Source organism: Thamnophis elegans, chromosome 15 (genome assembly GCF_009769535.1).
Source record: "Thamnophis elegans isolate rThaEle1 chromosome 15, rThaEle1.pri, whole genome shotgun sequence".
Taxonomy (NCBI): domain Eukaryota; kingdom Metazoa; phylum Chordata; class Lepidosauria; order Squamata; family Colubridae; genus Thamnophis; species Thamnophis elegans.
In genome coordinates, this window is record NC_045555.1 from 28,052,953 (window position 1) to 28,073,674 (window position 20,722).

Genomic DNA, 20,722 nt, shown 5'->3' on the forward strand with positions numbered 1-20,722 from the left:
CAAAATACTAGCTAAATAGTTAAAATTAGAGCATTATGTTAAAAATGAAGTGATAATGGATATAGCTAGATAGATAATTGATAATGATATAATGTATACATATGTATTGGTTTGACAAGAGAAAATTTGGTATAAAATTTTAAATAGTGACTATGAAAGGAAGTTTAGAAACTTAGTTATGTATGAAAGCCTATAATATTGAAATTGGATATAAATTGTAAACAGTGATTAAGAAAGGAGGTTTAGAAACTTTGTTATCAAACATAATTAATTTTTATTTAGAACGTTTCACAAAGATATAATGTTGTTGGATGATATTGAAAATAGACAATGGAATGCCATTATGTGGTTTTGCTTTGAATTTTGGAATGTTTGTTATAAAGTGATGTTAAAACAACTATAGTCATATGAAGGATGAATATATATAAATATATTTGATGTAAAATATATAATTTGATATAGATTATAGGTGATGACTGTGGAAGGGATGCACAAAAGTTCTTTGTAATCAATTGACACACTTTTTATATTTTGTAATGGAATATGTTTTTATGGTGTTTGTTGTGTCTTGTTTGTTTGTGTCTATTCAAAAAATAAAAAAAATAATTAAAAAAAGTTCACAATTCCAGATATATTTAGAAAAAAAAAGGGTTGTGATATTGTTGGGCCCAAAATGTAGATCAGCCCAAAGAAATGTATTTCATATTAAGACTATTGCTAGTCCCTTTTTACTACCCTATAATCTCTTAAGAGCCATGGTGGCACTGTGGTTAGAGTACAGTACTGCAGGCTACTTCAGTTGACTTCTAGCTGCAGTTCGGCAGTTCAAATCTCACCAGGCTCAAGGTTGCCAAACGTTTCGTTGCCAAACTAGGTAACATCTTCAATGGGGTCAAAGATGTCACCTAATTTGGTAACAAAACATCCAGGAGCTAGCAGCAAGCTCGGGAGGACGTATCTCTGCATAGATCTGTCCTTTCTCAACCCTCTAGAGCTGTGGTGGCATAGTGGTTAGAATGCAGTGTTGCAGGCTAACTCATTGCTCACTACCAGAAGTTCAATCCTTAACAGCTCAAGGTTGACTCAGCTTTCTATCTTTTTTAGGTTGGTAAAATGATGATCAAAGTTGCTGGGGGCAAGATGCTGACTCTGTAAACTGCATAGAGAGGGCTGTAAAACACTATGAAATGGTATATAAGTCTAAGTGCTATTGTTCTTGCTCTATACTCCATGTCAATAACCCAACAGGACAACTAGATGGTAACAAAGGGTTAGAAATGTATTTCTTTGCTGCCACCTGGAAGTCATCTACCTCCTTACCCCCACTAACTCCAGAAATGCCTTAAATGATTCCTGGGGAAGTTTGGTCTATTGAACTTAGTCCCTACCAAGCCATCATCTATAGTGGTTTGCATAAACAAACCAAGTTGTTTATGTTTGGTTTGGGTCAAACTGAGTTGTGTAAACTCAGCTTGACCCAAACCAAAATAGATAGTCTTGCATACACTTCACCAATAATGGGCTTTTTATTCAATAAATCATAGGCAAAACTCCATGTCTTAGCCCTGAATATGTGAATGGTGCTCATCTCAACCTTCTTCAACCCAGCTGTCTCCAGCTTCCTCAAATCTCCTGGTTCACAGCCAGTTGTGGTCCAGCTGTAGAGGTTTTGAGAGCTGTAGTCCACCCGGCTGCAGTGGACGATGTCATCCAGCCTTCTGTAATAATTAAGCCGGCTGTTTTACAATGTAAACAATAATTATTACTCATTTTTAAAATCATCTTATGTAAGAACTTGACTCTTGTTCTTTCTCTAAAATCACTTAATAAAAAGGATGTAGTCAGAATTTTGTTTATCTCTCTCTCTCCACCCAACATATTACAAACTCAGTCACTTCTTTATTTATCCTTGAAATTTAATATAATTCCTGTTAATTTATGTGGCTGCATCCTCTCTGTCTCAGTTCTTGTATTAGATGCCACTTTGCAATAGCACTTAGACACATATACCACTTTACAGTGATTTACAGCCCTCTCTAAGTGATTTACAGAGTCAGCATATTGCCCCCAACAATCTGGGTCCTCATTTTACTGACCTTGGAAGGATGAATCAGCTAGTCAGAATTGAACTCCTTGCCGTGGGCAGAGTTAGCCTGCAATGCTGCATTCTAACCACTGCGCAACGAGGGTTCTTGCAATACAGAAATTGTGATGAGCTAGACACGTGTTCAATAGACACGGAGCAGCGGTGATACTGTGATGAATCCCTCAGCTTACTGGAATCATGATTTTCTCTTTTAAAAAACAAGTGTCTTCAACCTTTACTTCCTGACCTTATAGAGCAACTGCCTGAATTCTCACAATCTCACATCCAGCTAACCCCATGCCCAAACTATTCCTAAATATTTGGGTTGGCAGCAAAGGAATATTGGAAAGGTTACTACAATTCAAGCTTGCAAATACTCTGGCACACTTGGACAGGAAGAAGCCCCAGCAGGCAGAATCTCATTTACCGTAGCTGCGTGACTCTGGAGAGTAAAATAGGTCATCAGTAACCAGAGCAAACTGTCCACTGTCCTTGAAGACATTCCCAATACGTTCTTCCCATCTGCTCCTCAGCCCTATCGCATGGGAAGGCTTATCAAATGAGTAACTCGATCACTGAGTAGGAAGCGATTCTCATCATGCCAACTGCACAATCAGCCATCCAGATGTAGTGACACATAAACAGGAAGCCAATGCTGCAGCAGCAGGTATGGCTGTCCCTGCCCTATGCTGACTATGTTGAGATTTTATAATATCATTGACAAGAAGTGGACTTAAATGCCCAACCCTTGTCCAATGCAATATATACAGGATTATCATATGCCGCCAATACTCCACTGCATTCTGTATAGAACAATAGAACAGAACATTCCAACAGAATTGGAAGGAACCTTGCAGGTCTTCTAGTCCAACCCCCTGTCCAAGCAAGGGACCCTATATCAGTGATGGCAAACCTTTTCAGAACCAACTGCCCAAACTGGAACATGTGTTTAGGTTTAGGTTTCATTTTATTTATATGCCGCCCTATTCCCGGCGGGACTCAGGGCGGCGCATAAACCCAAGGGGGGAAAGGGAAACACAAAAACTACAAATACAAGCATTTAAAAATAACCAACAGACACACAAATCGAGAGGGGAAGGGAACTCATCAACCCCAGGCCTGCCAACACAGCCAGGTTTTAACGGCTTTTCGGAAGGCCTGGAGTGTCTATGTGTCTATGTGCATGCGCTCATGCGTGTGCTGGAGCCTCAGAAACTCATGCACACTGGCCACTTTGTCTTTGTGTTTCCAGGACTCTGGCACATGTGAAGATCAGCTGGCTAGCATGCATGCGTGCACCAGAGACCAGAAGAGCAGCTAGCGATGGCATGCGTGCCCACAGAGAGGGCTCTGCGTGCCACCTTTGGCACATGTGCCATAGGTTTTCCATCACAGCCCTATACCATCCCAGACAAGTGGCCAGTCTCTTCTTTAAAAGCTTGTAGTGATGGAGCACCCACAACCACTAGTTGATTGTTCTCACTGACAGGACAATGTCAATACCTAAACCACTTTGCTGGTTCTGATAATTCCTATGGGACTTTTCCTTGAAAATTTGTGCAAATGTTGTCAAGTTCTAGTTAATTGCCACAAGCATCAGAAGGTCGAGTTTAGCTTTTACTAGAGATTGTATGGTTAATCTCAGTTACGTATACTAGATTATTTTCCTCAAAATACCATTGCACCTTTTAATGCCCACAACATCCTATTTTAGTTGTTGAATTTATTCTCATTCGGACCATTCCTTTCCTTTATGCCCACACTTATTTTATTTTCATGGTTACATGGGCTGTTGAGGTGGGAAGAAAACTAATATCTGGCTATGTGTGGACTTTTTCTTAACTGTTTATGGATTTTAACTCTGAGGTATAATATTTTTAGATCTTGAGTTCAATGCAAAAATGACTTTCTTTCTTTGTCCTTATCCCCTTCTCTTCCTGTTTCTGGAGTTTAAAATGTTTCACAGAGTCCTCAGTCTCCATTTGTTTTCAAGTTCTCCATTGTTCCTTCTACTTCAGGAGTGTATCTCAGACCCATGGTGGGACTCTGGACACAGTTTAGTCCACTGTCTGTCCTTGCCTTCTTCTGTGTGGAAAGATTAATTCCTGTGATTCAATCTAGGATAGAACTTCATGGACCCATTAAAGGTGGGTTTGCATCAGGAATCCCAGCCCCTATCTTTTCTTCTTTTAATTCTGTTGTAAAAGATGTTGCTATAAATTAATTTCCCAACCCAGTCATCTATTTTAATTTTATGTACAGACTATTGTCAAAGTCAAAGTATGTTTAGTCTTGATCAAAGAGTTGAAGATTCTATTTTGGTCAAAGTAAATTGGAAATGCATTATGCATCTGTCCCACTTCAGTAACAAATCCCTCTGGGTTGGGATGGTGAAATATATCAACCCGTGTTATGTAAGTGTTCACGAGTTCCTATAAAAGCAGACATCTTGTAGTTCCTTCCTGTTTATCAGGGCTTCCCATGAAAGTCTCAAAGATGGGCTTGTTAATGATGTAGCCTTAGGCTCAAAATAGCTATGTCCTAGAGACCACTTTGATTCCACCGCGAATCTGATTTTTTCTTTCATTAATAACTAAAATATCAGGGATAAAAATATCTCCTGAATGCTGTTCTTGATATGTCCCAGATTCCAGAAGTGTTTAAATTTTAATATAATAGAAACTATGAATTAGACCTTGGCCAACAGTTCAGTTTCCAGTTTTTCACAAATTTTTAAGCAGTGCCAAGAGATTGACTCTTTTCTTGCGATTTTTAAATCCTTCTTACGAAAATGGAATCATAAACCTTTCTACTACCCTCGCTTTTCCTCAGCAGCTCATTGGCTTCCTGGGTCCTAAATAAAATTGAGAGCTTCCATTCACCATCCCCCATTTTGGTTTAGAAGCAAAAATGAATCACTAAAAAGACTGTTGCCCAACTTTTCCAATTTTCTCAAAAGTATTTCTACTTTCCTCAACCGAAATAAAGAACTAATTGGGCGTGGCTACCAGAGGTGGCAATATGTTTTATATAATGTGATTATATCCCCCAACACAATTGTTACATAACTTCAATTAGTGTGATGCAGTTTTAAGGGGGTGTAGCATCTTGTGCTACTTTTAGAATCAATTCTGAATTATTTGTTAGAATAGATTTAAAAAGATGTTGTATCACATGGAGCCTCATCCTGGCTCAAACACCCTCCCTCTTCAATAGGGAGAAAATGAGTGTGACATACGAATCATAATAAATCTGAAGAAAGGGATTTTAACTGCAGAATATTCTGCAGCTTTCAAGGGAAATAATCAAAATCTTATCCATAGACCAAATGGCCGTTGTGTGTCTTTATTCCATAGTTCTACCCAGCCAAGCATACAAAGTCCTCAGAGTTAGATACAAGCAGTTTCTCAGTTTCTTTTAAGAAGAATATGAAAAGCTTCTGTAGGAGAGACCAGGCTGAGCCTGAAGGCAGTGTCGTCTTGAGTTCGCTTGCACCCACAAAAGACCTAAGTCCATCTCACCTTGGAATATGGGGTGGGTCTTTTTTTAATGAACTTTCAAATTTACAGTTTCCCTCGCCTGCCATGATCCTGACAAAATGCTGGGTGGGCAGCTGTTGTGTGCCCTGGAGGGAAGTTTCTGACTCTTATAACGAGATCTCCCCAAGAAGGATCCCCTTGGGAAGATGAAGGGATAAAACATCTACGGTGTTTTATCTAAGGCCATAGTGGGGAGATTGACCCTTTCCCTGTGCTGTGCCAACATTAATTCACACACACACACACACACACACACACACACACACAAACACACATCAAAATCAAGATTTCTATATTTGGGGCCCCTGAAAATACAACACTCCTGTGTTTGGATCAGCAGCATCTTCGACCAAGGCAGGAAGGTAGGAACAAGACATTCAAGGGAAATGATTCAGCTTCCCAACTTCCTCCAAAACAAATTCAAAATGGATTTTAAAAGAAAATGAGAAGCTTGGTAGAGTTCAAGTCCAAAGCTTGTGTAGAAACCTCTTGAATTTATTCTTCTTTCTCAGAAGAAAAGTTTTGACAGGCTTTTAAGGAAAGGCAACTGAGAGAGCATCGCCCAGGAGCCAAGAGGCATTAAAGGTGGATGGCACCTGAGAGAGGCTGCCACTAAATCTGGATGTTGTATTCATCCTCAGGGCTGGTACCCTTTGGCAGCCCCAGGGTGCTGCTTCTTCTTCTTCTTCTTCTTCTTCTTCTTCTTCTTCTTCTTCTTCTTCTTCTTCTTCTTCTTCTTCTTTTTTGTATCACTGCCACCTTCTGAGAACATAAAGGGGGGGGGGGCTTCTTGGGATTTCTGGAAAGTGGCTTTCACACCAGCTCCATTATTCAGAAAGGAGGATTAATTGCTTCCTTTCCACACATCAATTTTCCTAATTTGACCCTGCGGTGGAAAAACATGTAAGGAGACCAGGAAGATCTCTAAGCTTTTCTCTTAGAGACGGGAGGTGTGTGTGGCAATCCAGTCCAAGCCCTTTGGGGTCCCCCTGACCCACCCCCTCCCTTGAGCCTGGCCACATGGCCCCAACACGCAGGTCCTTAGGGATAGACTGCCTCTGAACAAAGAGGTTCTATTGGGATAGGGGCAGGGCTTGTGAGCTGCAGGTGGGCCAGAGTGGTTTGACTGATGAGATTTCTCCCCCCCCCCGTTTTCCAGATTCCTAGTCTATACAAATGCTGAGAAATAAAAAGGGGGCGCGGGGTCGTTCACGGCAGCCCATTTGATCTCTAGGAAACCATCTTTGCTTTTCTTGGCTCTTCTAGTTCCAAAAACGACCAAACGCGTTTCCTCCTCACCCCCCACCCTCCACCCCCCACGCGAGGTGCCTCCTTCGGCTGAAGCCCCCTTCCCCTTTTAAGGCTCCTGCAACATTTCGGAGCCCCCCCCTGAGCAGTTTGATCGACAGATACACATACACCCGCACTTCGCCTGCGGAGGGACCCGGGACAGCAGCCTTTGCCCCCCGCCCCACCCCCGCCCCCCGATTCTTCTCTGGTCAGGTAACTGGACCTTAAAGGAGCCGACCCGAATTGCGCCGGCCAATTAATCGCCTCTTCCTCCCCTCCCCCCAGCTCCTCCGGTCCTGCGACAAAGCCAAAGCCTGTGAGAGATGCTGGCCCCCTCATCCAGCTCCGCTCATGGGTCCCCGGTGCCCAAGCCCCCAGTCCTCCGCATCCAGGGCCGACCCCCCCCCCCACACACACATACACACTCCGTCCCCGGAGATTTTCCATTTCTCGCGCCCTGACCCACAGGCTCCCCGCCGAGCCAGCAGGCCGCTCTCCCCCCGTCCCCCCGAGCACCCCCTCCTCGCCCGGCCGCGGCACTTACTCGGGCAGCGCGGGGCTGCCGAAGCTCTGGGGCTGGACGCTGAAGCAGAAGCAGGAGAACATGGGCGCGGGCTCAGAGCGGGCGGCCGCCGCCGCCTCCCCGGCTCCCTCTCCGCGCCGGCAACCCAGCCAGAGGCATGGCCGGCCCCGGCAGAGCAAGGCTTTTACGCGGCGCTCGGCCAGCTCGCCCACCGGCGGCCCGGGACTCGGCCGGCTCTGCACATGCTCCGCGTCCTCCTAGCCGCTGGGGGGCCGCTAGGCGAGGCTCCCGCCGCCCCGGCCGGCCTCCCCCGCCCAGGAGCCCGCTGAGTCGCCGCGGCGGAGAGAGCGCCCGCCAGCGCCGCCCGCCTCGGGCATCTGGCGAGGGCCGGCTCTTGCCCGACCTCCGAGAGATGCGGGCGGCTCCCGCCTTGGGCTCCGGCGGGGCCTGGCTTGGAAGGGCGGGCCGGGGGAGGACGGAGAGGGCACTGCGCCAGCAAGGAGGGCCGCGCCCCGCCAGCTCGAAAGGGAAGGGCGGGGAAGGCGGAGGCGCCGGTGCTGCCTCCAGGGACGAACGGCGCTCTTGGCGCACACACGCACACGCACCCTAGGAAACGGCAAGGGAAGGCAACGCCGCGGTTGGCGCTGCTGAAACGCCCCCCGCAGTCGGGAAACGGCGGCCCCTGCTCCGAAAGAAGGCCGGAAAGCTCCGGTGGGCACCAGCAGCAACCGCCGTGTGCCAGGCTCCTTCGGGAGGGCGGCCGCCAGAGCTGTTTGCAGGCCGGCTCAGCCACCTGCTCTTCCTCCCGGGCCTTTGGCTCCTCCGGAAGAGCGGCGTCTCCTTCGAAGAGCCCCCAATGGGACCTTAGTAGGTGAGCAGGTGCCCCCGGGAGCTCCGAGCCTGCGGTGCCCAGGCCATCTTGAACGCCCCCCCCCCCCCTCCGCAAGGCTCCGCGCAGAGGCCTGCCGCTGTCCGCCACCCAGGTGCTGAAGGCGGGGAATGGCAAAGCGAAACCAAAGAGTAAACCCGCTCTGGAGGGATTTAGGCCACCTCTGAAGTGGGCTAGAGCAGAGATCGCGAGGACATGTCCTCTCCCAGCGGTTACTAGGACATCTTCATGCCAGGGTTACTGGGAAGGTGAGGGTGAAGCCAGTGGACACAGGATTTATATGGCTGACTCTGAAACAGATGGGTGAGGGCTGCAAGCTGCTGCCAACCGTTTCTGTAGAAAGAATTTGCCAGAGCTTAATTCGTGTCTCCTGAGTGAAAGAATGAATGAATGAATGAATGAATGAATGAATGAAAGAAAGAAAGAAAGAAAGAAAGAAAGAAAGAAAGAAAGAAAGAAAAAGGAGGGAAATTATGATAATAAAACCCTCTATGTTTGAATGATTGATTCCCATGGGTTGGACAATTCAAAGGTTTTCCAGGTTGGTTTGTCCTGATATGTTGGATCACGAATCCCTCTGAGTAACCCAGAATTGGGGTTCAGTACCCCAGCCTGGAAAAAGCCTGAAAAAATGGGTGAAGTTCTCAGGCCAGCCCACTTCACAGGATTGTTTTAAGGAAGGTGGGTTAGATATGTTCACTGCCTTCTTGTAAAAATAATAAAGTCATGATACAAATAAATCAAATCAAAGTCTGCAAAGCTCAGCTACTGTGCTGAGAACAGGTTTTTTTACTTTCAACCCAACGTGTTTGTTTCATGTTTATCCTCCTCACTTGTTCCTTCTTTCAAGAACAGCTGTTTTTTTTTTCTTGGGGAGGCAGGAAAGATGTCTACTGCTCTAACAGCAGCTAGCTTGGAGTGGCATTAGTGGAGCATCCAGAAACAATGAGGCTTTAGCAACTGTTAGAGGGCAGTTGCCAAAAGGCAAGCAGCCTAGGGCAAGGAGACCATGCAGGGGAGCAGGATGTTATTTGCATCAAAAGCAGTTCAGGGGTCTCCAACCTTGGCAACTTTAAGACTTGTGGACTTCAACTCCTTAAGTCTTAAAGTTGTCAAGGTTGGAGACCCCTGCTCTAGTTTTTCTTCTTTTCCTCCCCTCTGATGTTTCGATGGAAGATGGAGACACTTTAGAGCAGGGGTCTCCAACCTTGGCAACTTTAAGCCTGGTGGACTTCAACCCTCAGAATTCCCCAGCCAGCAAAGCTGGCTGAGGAATTCTGGAAGTTAAACTCCATAAGTCTTAAAGTTGTCAAGGTTGGAGACCCCTGCTCTAGTTTTCCTCTCCTCCCCTCCCCTCTTTCTCCTGTAGAATATATAATCTCATTGAGGGACAGATGGGCATCAGCCTTGGATGCTGCTTGGGCCCCTTCTCAGAGTCATTGCCACTTCTTCTGCAGCAGAAATGGGCCTGGCCTTGTCCAGAACCACCAAGAGGGCAGACTTACCCCAAGGAGCTGCTATGGAGGAGAGCTGCTCTGCTCTGCTCTCAAACAGCTGCTCTGCTCCAGTTGTCTATCTCTTCAGTGCTCTGTGGTCCAGTGCTTTCATGAAAAAAGGATGAGGCCACAAGGCCATTTCCCAACCCCCCCCACACACACACATACACAACATGCCAACTTCATAGAAAGCAAAGAACTAGCTTGGTTTCCTTTGGCAAATGTTCTGAGCTAACCTGAAGGGTTGTGAGGCACAGTGATGTCATCATAATCCATGACTTCTCATTGGTGAGTGTCAAAACATTGACAGGAATGGAAACAAGAGGCTGCAAACTGCTATGAATGGCAGTGAAAGAGAAATGGAATTTGTCCGTAGCTCACCAGCTCATCTTTTGTCCTCAGAGGTTCATTGTATTTGTACCACTCGGTTGAAACATCCACACACTTTTCTAGGGAACGTATTTTCTCTAAAGCAAATGAGGACTTCCGTCTTTAGCAAAAGGACATTTGCAATCAGAGGGAATTAAATATTTGCTCAGCTTGTTCAAGGGCCTCCCAGCTGATGGTAATGAAAGACATCTTCCTTGGAAAAACTTAGAGTGTGTTGAGATGGACAGACCGACTTTAAAAATAAAGGTAGCAGGTCCTCTGCTTGGCCACTGCAGTGATCTGGACTCAGTGCTGAGACCTCAGAGCAGATCTGGAGAGCCACCTCTCATACCTGGCCATGGCTATGTTCAGCTGGTAAAGAGGTGCTCACAGAAGACCTGTCGGGGAGCAGGATTCTGCCCAGTGGTGGGATTCAAAAATATTTACTAGCAGTTCTGCGGGTGTGGCTTGGTGGGCGTGGTTTGGTGGGCGTGGCAGGGGAAGTATAGTGCTAAATCCCCATTCCCTCCCAATCAGCTGGGACTCGGGAGGCAGAGAATAGATGCGGGCGGGACCAGCCAGAGGTGGTATTTACTGGTTCTCTGAACTACTCAAAATTTCCGCTACTGGTTCTCCAGAACTGGTCAGAACCTGCTGAATGCCACCTCTGATTCTGCTGCCTCCTCCTTCACTGACTCTTCTTTAAAATTGAGGAGGAGTACCTGAAGCAAGGGTGTTCAGAAATGGTAGCTGCAGATTTGTGTGCAGAAGGGAATCGGGAAGAGGGCTGCAGAGATATTCTTCTTGAAAAAAACTTGAACTTTTCTCAGTGAGGTGTGAAGCATATCCTCTGCCTGGGAAAAAAAATAAAAGTGAGAAGAGAATCCCATTTAGAAACCACCACCAGCCGCATACATACACTCCCCTAATCTCTGAGGTGCGTTATGACACAACGCCAGTGCCTGGGGAAAAAAGCAGGTGTGAAGATACAAAGCTTCCCGTAGACCTGAGTATCTTCCACCTCTGACGTTTTGATTTATTTTAGCTTCTCTTAAAGGAATCAATGTGCAAACAGGAAGACATTTCCTGCTGCAAAAGGAAGCAGTGGCTCCAAGCAGTTATATTTCCATCAAATTCCTGGGGAAATCCTTACATAAGGAAATGCAGCATAGCAGCAGCAGCAGCTTCACGCTTGGTTTGAAAGGCTGCCTACTGAGTGGAGAAAAAAAGAGAGAAAAGGGGAGAACTGTGTGGGCAGAGGGACAACATCAGTAGTTCACCTCCCACTAAAAGGGCTGTGATTCCCCACCACCATCATGGCAAATAGTTTGCAAGGGTATTCCTGAGACAGTTCCCTCATCTAAACCCCAGCCCCGAAATGTTGAAGAAACCATTACACTATTATTTACCCTTTCCATCAAAGATGAAGCATTTTGTTTACCTTCTTCTATTATAAATATTATTATTTTAAATAATATTTTAAACAGAAAACAGAACAATATTCTATTGTGCAATCCAAGATTTCCCTAAATTGCTCCCAAATCAAATAATAAAGTTTGCATTAATTTGTCGTAAAGTTGAAAGATTGGATTTTCTTAATTGAATTTTCAACTGGGAGTGAGAGAGACAGAGAGGGACAGAGACAGAGACAGAGAGAGACAGAGAGAGAGACAGAGATCCCATATTTTTTGGAGTATAAGATGCACCCTTTTTCCTCAAAAAATAGGCTGAAAATCTGGGTGCATCTCATACACTGAATACAGCATTTTTTTTTAAAAAGAGTTTTTTATTTTTAAACATAAACAGACAAAACAAAACAAAACAGAAACATAAAATCATATTCCATTACTGAATACAGCATTTTTTGCCTCCTGAAACTCCGCCCCTTCATCAAAATGGCCGTGCATAGCCTTTAGGAGGCTTTCAGAGAGCTCCTGGGGGCTGGGGAGGGCAGAAATGAGCAAAAAACAGCCCATTTGTTGCTCAATTTCCCCCTCCCCCAAGAGCATTCTATAAGCTTCCTAATGCTCTTTTTTAAAACAAAAAATGGGCGCTCCTTTTTGTGAAAAATGGACCATTTTTTGCTCATTTTTGCCCCCCTCTCCCAGCCCTCCAGGAACACTCTACAAGCCTCCTAAGGGCTATTCATGCCCTTCTTTTTAAATAGCCCTATTTGGGAGGTTTTTGGGAGGTTCTGGGAGGTTTGCAGAGTCCCAAACCTTTTTTTTTAATTTGCCTCTTCAAAACCTTGCTGCATCTTATGCTCTGGTGCATCTTATACTCCAAAAATACGGTGGGTGGATGGATGGATGGATGGATGGATGGATGGATGGAGATAGAGATAAAGATGATAGAGATCTTCTGATTATATATCAGAAAACATATTCTCCATATACTTACCCATCTCTTTATTCTGATTGTCATCTCATCCACTGAATTCCCATTTTTGACATTCATTTCTTAGAGTGAGGAGGAGCTCTGTCTGCTTGCTGGACAGTGAGGGGAAAAAAAACCTTGGAGATGTGAGCCACTTAATAAGTGAAGGTGTGGGTGTATATCGGGTGCATGCCAGGAGAAAAATTATGTTTCATTCAAGACTTGTCACTCAGAAGCATAGAGAAACATGAGCATGGGAACAGCCTGAGCAAAGGCAGCTCTCTAAAAATACCCAACAATTCGTTTCTCTCCGCATCTTCTGAGACTTTGCCACCAGCAGCCTTCTTAAGTCCCTTCATGGATTTCCCTGAAGCTCCCCTGCCCTGCCTGTTCTCAGTTCACACCTAATAATGGTCAAATCTGTTGAATTAATAGGCCTTCCTCTCAGCTAGAAGCTCCTCTGCTTCTATGTCATTTAATGCCTCATTTGTGCCAGGCAGAACTGACCTGTCTTATCTCTGTCTTGACTGTAGATGGTTTGCTCTAAGGTAAAGGTAGAGGTTTCCCTTGCACATATGTGCTAGTCGTTCCTGACTCTAGGGGGCAGTGATCATCTCTGTTTCAAAGCCGAAGAGCCAGGGCTGTCCGAAGACATCTCCTTGGTCATGTGGCCGGCATGACTAAATGCCATAGGTGAATGGAACACTGTTACCTTCCCACCAAAGGTGGTTCCTATTTTTCTACTTGCATTTTTACGTGCTTTTGAACTGCTAGGTTGGCAGAAACTGGGACAAGTAATGGGAGCTCACTCCCTTATGTGGCGCTAAGGATTTGAACTGCTGAACTGTCAACAAGTTCAGCATCTTAGCCACTGAGCCAGGTTTGCTCTAGAATTGTGCAAAACATGATCTTTCCAGACACAACGCTGAAGCTCTCTGGAGCTGCTCAGGTAAGAGGAGCTGCTTGCTGAAGGAATGTGTTTGTGTGATTGAACCCCTGTGTGTGATTGAATGGAGAAATAACTGGACTTTGTTTCTGCTTGAGGACATTTCACTTCTCATTCAAAAAGCTTCTTCAGTTCTGACTGACTGGTGGAGGATGGGAGGATTGATATTCCTTGCAGGCATCTCTTTGTTGGAGGTATCAGATCCCTAAAAGTGATACTGCCATTCAATTGGAAGAAGGGGGGGGGGCTTGGATTCGATTCATTAGTATTGCCTGTGACAACTGGTATTTTATAACTTGCATCCTGGTGCCGAAGCACCCTGAGAACTTCTCACCTCTTGGGGAATGTATAGGAGGGATGGACATGTGGGTTTTTTCACTTTGATAGCCAACGGAAGATAACCATGGGAACGTATGCTTATCCGTTTCTCAGGGCAGCTAGTAAAATAACATCTTTACACCTGTGGATCGGCTAAATCTGCATCTGCCTAAAGGGAGGAGTCTCTACTGCCTTAATTCTTAATTCTTGTCTTGCCTGAGGGTATTCAGACGCTGCTTTGAATCCATTGCTGTCACTTCTGCTTAATAAAAGTTTCCTTTTGAAATACTTTGTTTCAAGAGTCTTCACTTTCTTAGGAGGAGAGGAAATCCTTACAGGAGGTTTATCTGTCCCCTCAGGGTCACCTGTGTAGTGCAAATGGGTGTGGATCCTTCTTCAACATCTTCAAGGAAAAACAAAGTCCAGCTGCCATTTGAAAAAGCACCTTTGGGACAACCATCACCTGGATGACTGAGAATCTCCATTGAACGGGGAAGTATTTGGGAGGCAGCCTCTTCAAACACGCCATGGAGATTTAACATGATATAAATATGAAGGAAATAAGAGGATCCACTGAGGGCAAGGTCTGTGTTGTAATGGCATTGCACAAAAGATGCAACTGTCTTAATGTGCAGTGCAATCACAATCTCACCAGACTAGTCCAAAACAAAATAAGCCACATTCATAATATATGAAGCTGGCTGGAAGAAAAGTGTCTGGGGCCAAGAAACCACTGTTGCTTATGCAGCATCTTCACCCAGACAGGAAAGTTTTTATAGTTCCTGTCTAGGAATAGATGAGAGATGGACTGATGAATGGGTCCAGGCCAGAACCCTCTCCACTGCCTATGTGGGATCCCAAATTAAAATTCACTACGACCCCTGTAGAAAGAGCCAAAGGCATCAGGCTTGAGTTCTGTTGTTTCTGTCCATCATGGCAATATTTGAGGGGCTGCCACAAAGAAGAGGGGATCAAATTCTCCAAAGCACCAGAAGGCAAGACAAGAAACAATGGATGGAAACCAATCAAAGAGAGAAGCAACCTTGAATTAAGGAAAAATTTCTTGACAGTTACAGCAATTAACCAGTGGAACAGCTTGACTCCTGAAATCGTGGGTACTTCATCACTGGAGGTTTTTAAGAAGAATACCTGTCAGAAATGGTATTGATCATGAGGCTGGTCTAGAAGATCTCCAAGTCCCTTCCTATTCTATTCTAAATTCAACACAGGTCTAGGTTGCATAAACAGAGGGATAGAATCAAGATCATGATGGTAAGGCCACACTTGGAATGCTGCATCCAGTTTTGGTCACCACAATGTAAAAAAGATGTGGGGACTCTAAAAAGAGTGCCGAGAAGAGCAACAAAGAGGATTAGGGAACTGGAGGCTAAAACACATAGAGAACGGCTGCTGGAACTGGGTATGTCTAGTTTAATGAAAAGAGGGACTAGGAGACACATGATAGCAGCCTTCCAATATTTCATGGGCTGCCACAAAGAAGAGGGAGTCAAGCTATTCTCCAAAGCAGTTGAGGGCAGGACAAGAAGCAATGGGTGAAAATTAATGAAGGAGAGAAGCAACTTAGAACTAAGGAGAAATTTCCTGACAATTAGAATAATTAATCAGTGGAACAACCTGCCTCTAGAAGTTGTGAATGCTCCAACACTGGAAGTTTTTAAGAAGATGTTGAATAATCATTTGTCTGAAATGGTGTAGTTTCCTGCCTAACAGGAGGATGGACTAGAAGACCTTCAAGGTCCCTTCCAACCCTACTATTCTATTCTATTCTATTCTATATTCTATTCATTCGGGAAAGGATATTGTTTCTGGCTGAGGGTATGCTTACCAGCAAAGATTGTTTTCCCTGCAGAGTGTGTAAAATAACGATTGCATTTACTGTATCTAGCTACCGCAAATCCCTTTCAAATTGTAGGTGGCAAGTTTTAATGAAATGAGGTCAAGAGAAAATGTAATACAAGATCTGTGGTAGAACTGAATGGCCAGCTTGCAGACCAGAGGCAGTGGCCCTATCCAGATCGTTCTACCCACGGTTCAGCAATAAAACCACTGAATTTCAAGGTTGCAGTTTGGAGAGGAGGTGGGTTGGATGATTCGGTGAAAGATGGAGGCACTTTATAGCAGGGGTCTCCAATCTTGGCAACTTCAAGCCTGGTGGATTTCAACTCCCAGAATTCCACAGCCAGCAAACTGGATGGGGAATTCTGGGAGTTGAAGTCCGCCAGGCTAGAAGTTGCCAAGGTTGGAGACTCCTACTTTAGAGCTATAATGTCACAGGTCTTCTTCTGCAGTCTTCAAATGTTGCCCATACCTTCAGCAAAAATTTCAGCTGGGATTCTTCTGTCACGGACTCCAAGCCATGCAGTGTGTTTACCTCCAATCGAATATAATTCAGCTGTAACTTTAAGAGAAATTGTATCCTCTGCAAGAGAAAGGTGGAAGTGGAAGGGGAGGAGAGGAGAGGAGAGGAGGGGCAAAATGACTGCCCACTTCTGATCCATATATTATCTGCATGAACGAGACATACACACCAAATTATGTAAAGGCTGTATGGGAAGGAACGATCCATCACCTCAGCAATGCCCTGAAGAGCAATAAACAGTCTCCGCGCTCATCAATTATTTACCACATAAAAGCATGATGTTCTACCAGGCAACGTTCACTCATATTTCTTTAAGCAAAAATGCATTTTGGAGCCAGCCAGTGTCATGTTTAACCCTGCAGCTCCCAACTGACTTTCAGTAAGGCCATCACATCCACCAAGATGGAGCCATTGCCCAAATTCTGTGGTGCCAGAACTATGTTTCCAGCAGGTGCCCAGATAGGCACTTTGGGATGTTCATAGAGAGACTGACAGGATCACAGGCATCTGTTGGGAGGGCACAGCTCAGCAACATACCGTATTTTTCGGCGTATAAGACGCTATGAAGTATAAGACGCACCTAGCTTTTGGGGAGGAAAACAGGGGGGGGGGAATCTGCTTCTGCCTCCCAGCAATTTGCCTCTTTGCAACAAACAGCAAACAGTACAGACAATATACACTGTTTGTAGTGTTACATTTCAGACTATACTTGTACAGATGCTGTTAAAATTGATGTGCTTTCTGGCAGTATAGTTATTCTCTGCTATTTAAAAGAAGATACAATAGCACTGGGCCTCTTCAGATCAAGCATTTATTTTAAAAAGCTTCTTCATTTTGTTAAGATGTCTAGAATAATAATAAATCAGTCTTTAAAATAAGTCTAATAATTTGAAAATTCTATAGTCATTTATAATTATTGACTTACCTTCTTGCAGCCAACAGCAAACAGCCTGATTAGCACAAGAAAAAAAATCTGCTTCTGCCTTCCAGCAATTTGCCTGGTGGAGCAAGTTTCATCATGAGCCTCCCGATCATCAGCTGTTTCAGGCTGCAGGGATTGCTATAGCCTATTGTAGCCACGACAAGCCCCATTTTTCCCCTTTTGCTGCAAGGAGATAAATTGCTGGGAGGCAACAGCCAAAGGGTGGGGGATGGTGGGTGGGTGGGGCTACATTCAGTGTATAAGATACACCCAAATTTTCACCCTATTTTAGGGGGGGGGAAGGTGCATCTTATACTCCCAAAAATATGGTAATCTATTCCAGGTTTAATTGAGGGATAAACACCTCCATGTCCATGTACATACATGTCCATCTCACTGTTCTATGTCAGGGAAAGCCCTGTTACACAAAGCATAGAAATGCTGAGTTCAAGTACCAATCATTCCCCTAATCGTCTGCTTTCTGCCATGATTGGAAGGTGTGGAGTTGGCAATCACAGTATCCTGAAGGAGGTGGGGCAAGTAATGGGAGGATGCAGTTTGGAGAAGTTTAGTGTGTGGATTTTAAATGTTCAATGTTTCCTTCCCAGGATTTGGTCCAAATCCCACCTGGCAGTATTAAGACTATCTTATTATTCCAAAGCATGAACGAAGATTTGTGTAGGCCAAATACAGTGAATCACAACTCACAACATCCCCGGGAACAAAGCCAAGAGCAAAGATGCTGGGTTGTGCAGTTGAGCATCTTCAAGAGAATCAGACATTGCTCATCCCTGACTCAGCTTTAATCTGTATCAGCATTACAGCTGTGTTGGTAGGGTGAAGAAGCAGCTTATGTTTCCTTAGAGGTGGTATTCAGCCGGTTCGGACCGGTTCAGGAGAATCGGTAGTGGAAATTTTGAGTAGAGAACCAGCAAATACCACCTCTGGTTGGCCCCACCCTCCCACCCCCACCGTTCCCTGTTCTATACTGGTTTGTTTTTTAGCTCAGGTGATTCCCACAGCAGAGCGGATTGCCATGTTGTAGCTGAGCTAAAAATCGGCTCAGCTCACCAGCGCTGACACCCAGGGCGGTCTTTGAGTGCTGCACTCAAAGCGCTCTCTCATAGAACTAGTAGGAAAAGATTTTGATTCCCACCACTAGTTTGCTTGGCTTGGATCCCTGCAAGCAAACACATCTCTGCACATTAACAAAGAAAGTTGCTCTTATGGATCCCTACAAGAGATGGCCATTTGGGAGCCTTCTGAAGGACCTCAATGAGTAAGGCAAGGCCCCCACCTTCTTTCTTGGGTTGTTTTGTTTAGCATTTGGTTTTCTGGGAGAGAGAGAAGAACATGCAGCCTAAGTCTACTGCGTGTAAATTCTCATCAAGGAACACAAACCAACACATCAGTTAGTTTTTCAGAGCTTGATGCCATACGAAGTTCCAGATCCTATGGTGGATTCCTACCGATTTGGCCCAGTTCAGCTGAATCAGTAGTGATATGATGGCCTGGGTCACTGGAACTAGCAGCGACCCAGGCCTGCCACTCCCCTTAATCGGTTCCCCGGTTGCTGCTGTCACCACCGCTATCTTGTTTTTTAGTTCTGCGCATGTGTAGAAAAATTTTAACTGAACTGCACATGCACACACAGCGGAATTGGCAGTAAAGCCGCCCGGAACCCTCCCTGCCAGATCATCTGGTTTGCAACAATCCTTTTCAGTATGATTAGCCAATGAAGACATACCAGATCCTCTGGATTTAGAAGCAGCAAAATTCAGGACAGAGCAGAAACAGTGACGGAAGCTGTTCCATTGTTCTTTTCTTTATTTCTCCATGTATCCCACCTGGCTTATGGAGGTATTTTGCAAAGCATCAGAAAGAGAAGTAAGAATTAAGGTTAGAAATGGACCAAGTGGATTATCCCCTATCCAAAACAAGCACAGTGCCTGAAGCCTATTTTTTTTATCATCTCTAAATCTATATTATACTACAGATAATTGGATTCCAATGTGTTATTATAGGAATGATATATTGCATGCAAGTAAACTATTCATGGATTTATTTTGCTGTCCTGAAATTATGAGGCTGCCCAGGGCATGCAAGCAATTTAATCCACTTTTGGAGGAGAATATTGTGCTCCTCCAGGGTGCCAACGTCCCATTTGCAAAATACCAGCAAAGATTCAAGCCAATTCCTAATGTTGTTTCTGTGAATCAAAAATTCTGTAATTGTTGTTCTGTTGCTTCCCTTGTCGCTGCAATGTTAGGTCTTTGGGGAATCACCACTTTGCTATGCCATTAAGTATAAAATGGTATCAAAATTGTATTATTTTAAGCTTCCTTGTGGGAACAATTTCAGAGGGGAAAATAAAGGAGTAGATTTTGCCTGGCTAAAGAGCTGACTTCTTTTGCGAATAAGCACACCATTGTCAAACACTATTTTCCTTGATTTGCATAGTCATAGAGAATTAACAGATTTAAAATAATGTGATCTTTGTAACCTCTTTATCCTTAAAGGTAAAGGTTCCCCTCATACATATGTGCTAGCCAATCCTAACTCTAGGGGGCAGTGCTCATCTCTGTTTCAAAGCTGAAGAGCCAGTGCTGTCCAAAGATGGCTCAGTGGTCATGTGGCTGGCATGCCTAAATGCTGAAGGTGTATTGAACACTGTTACCTTCCCACCAAAGGTGGTTCCTATTTTCCTACTTGCATTTTTTATGTGCTTTTGAACGGTTAAGTTGGCAGAAGTTGGGACAAGTAACGGGAGCTCACTCCGTTATGCGGTGCTAGGGATTCAAACCGCCAAACTGCTGACCTTTCTGATCAACAAGCTCAGCATTTAGCCACCTCTCTATCCTTACAGCACCATGGATTAAGGAACTCCTTGTGTTCCTTATAAAAGTATATTTGTATTATTTTTCATCTTCATTTTGTGATGCATTGCAGACTACATTCTCCTGCCATATCTCTCCAAGGAATATCTGCTTTTTTTCCAATCAGTAACCAGCTGAAGAGTTGCAAAAATAAAAAAGTATGAGGCTGTGTTTTATTAGCTTCCCTCCCTATACTTATGAAAATGGGCATTGGTGTTGACATTAGTTGGTGTTGAAAGAAAATACTTGAGGATCTCAGAAAAGACGTATTTTTTGATGCTCCTACCTTGCTTTATTGCTTAAGCCATTGTAGATAAATTGAGGTGCAGATGGTCTGTTTATGTGCTATTTGATGAGACTGGATAAACTGCCAGGTTTATCTTATATGTTTGAACTTCTTTAAAACAAACTTTTACCAAACAAAATTAGACCAATTAAATGAACACTTAGCTATAATGAGCTCTGAAAGCTTGAGTTGACCCAGCCCCCCTCCAAATGAGCCCTGGAGGCTTCACTTGGCTACCAAAGACCTGTAAATGTTGACCCCAAAAGCCCTGGAATCTGGGGTTCAGGTCAGGATCATTCCAGAAGTCTGCGTTCACCCAAAATGACCTCTAGAGGCTTGAGGTGACCCCCCCAATGAACCCTGGAAGTTTGAATTGACCCCTGAATGAACCCTAGAGGCTTCAGTTGGTCACCAAAGAGCCATAGA

The 20,722-nt window shown here is 44.5% G+C and overlaps 1 protein-coding gene across 1 annotated transcript in view; it reads right to left on the reverse strand.

Annotated features, from left to right (window-relative positions):
• FAM13C (family with sequence similarity 13 member C) overlaps positions 1–7,873 on the reverse strand; it is a 55,517-nt gene extending 47,644 nt beyond the window's left edge. Inside the window, exon 1 of the mRNA XM_032232315.1 lies at positions 7,460–7,873. Coding sequence (XP_032088206.1) covers positions 7,460–7,521 — 62 coding nt within the window. The 5' untranslated portion in view covers positions 7,522–7,873. The remainder of the gene's footprint in view (positions 1–7,459) is intronic.
• Positions 7,874–20,722: the final 12,849 nt, after the last annotated feature.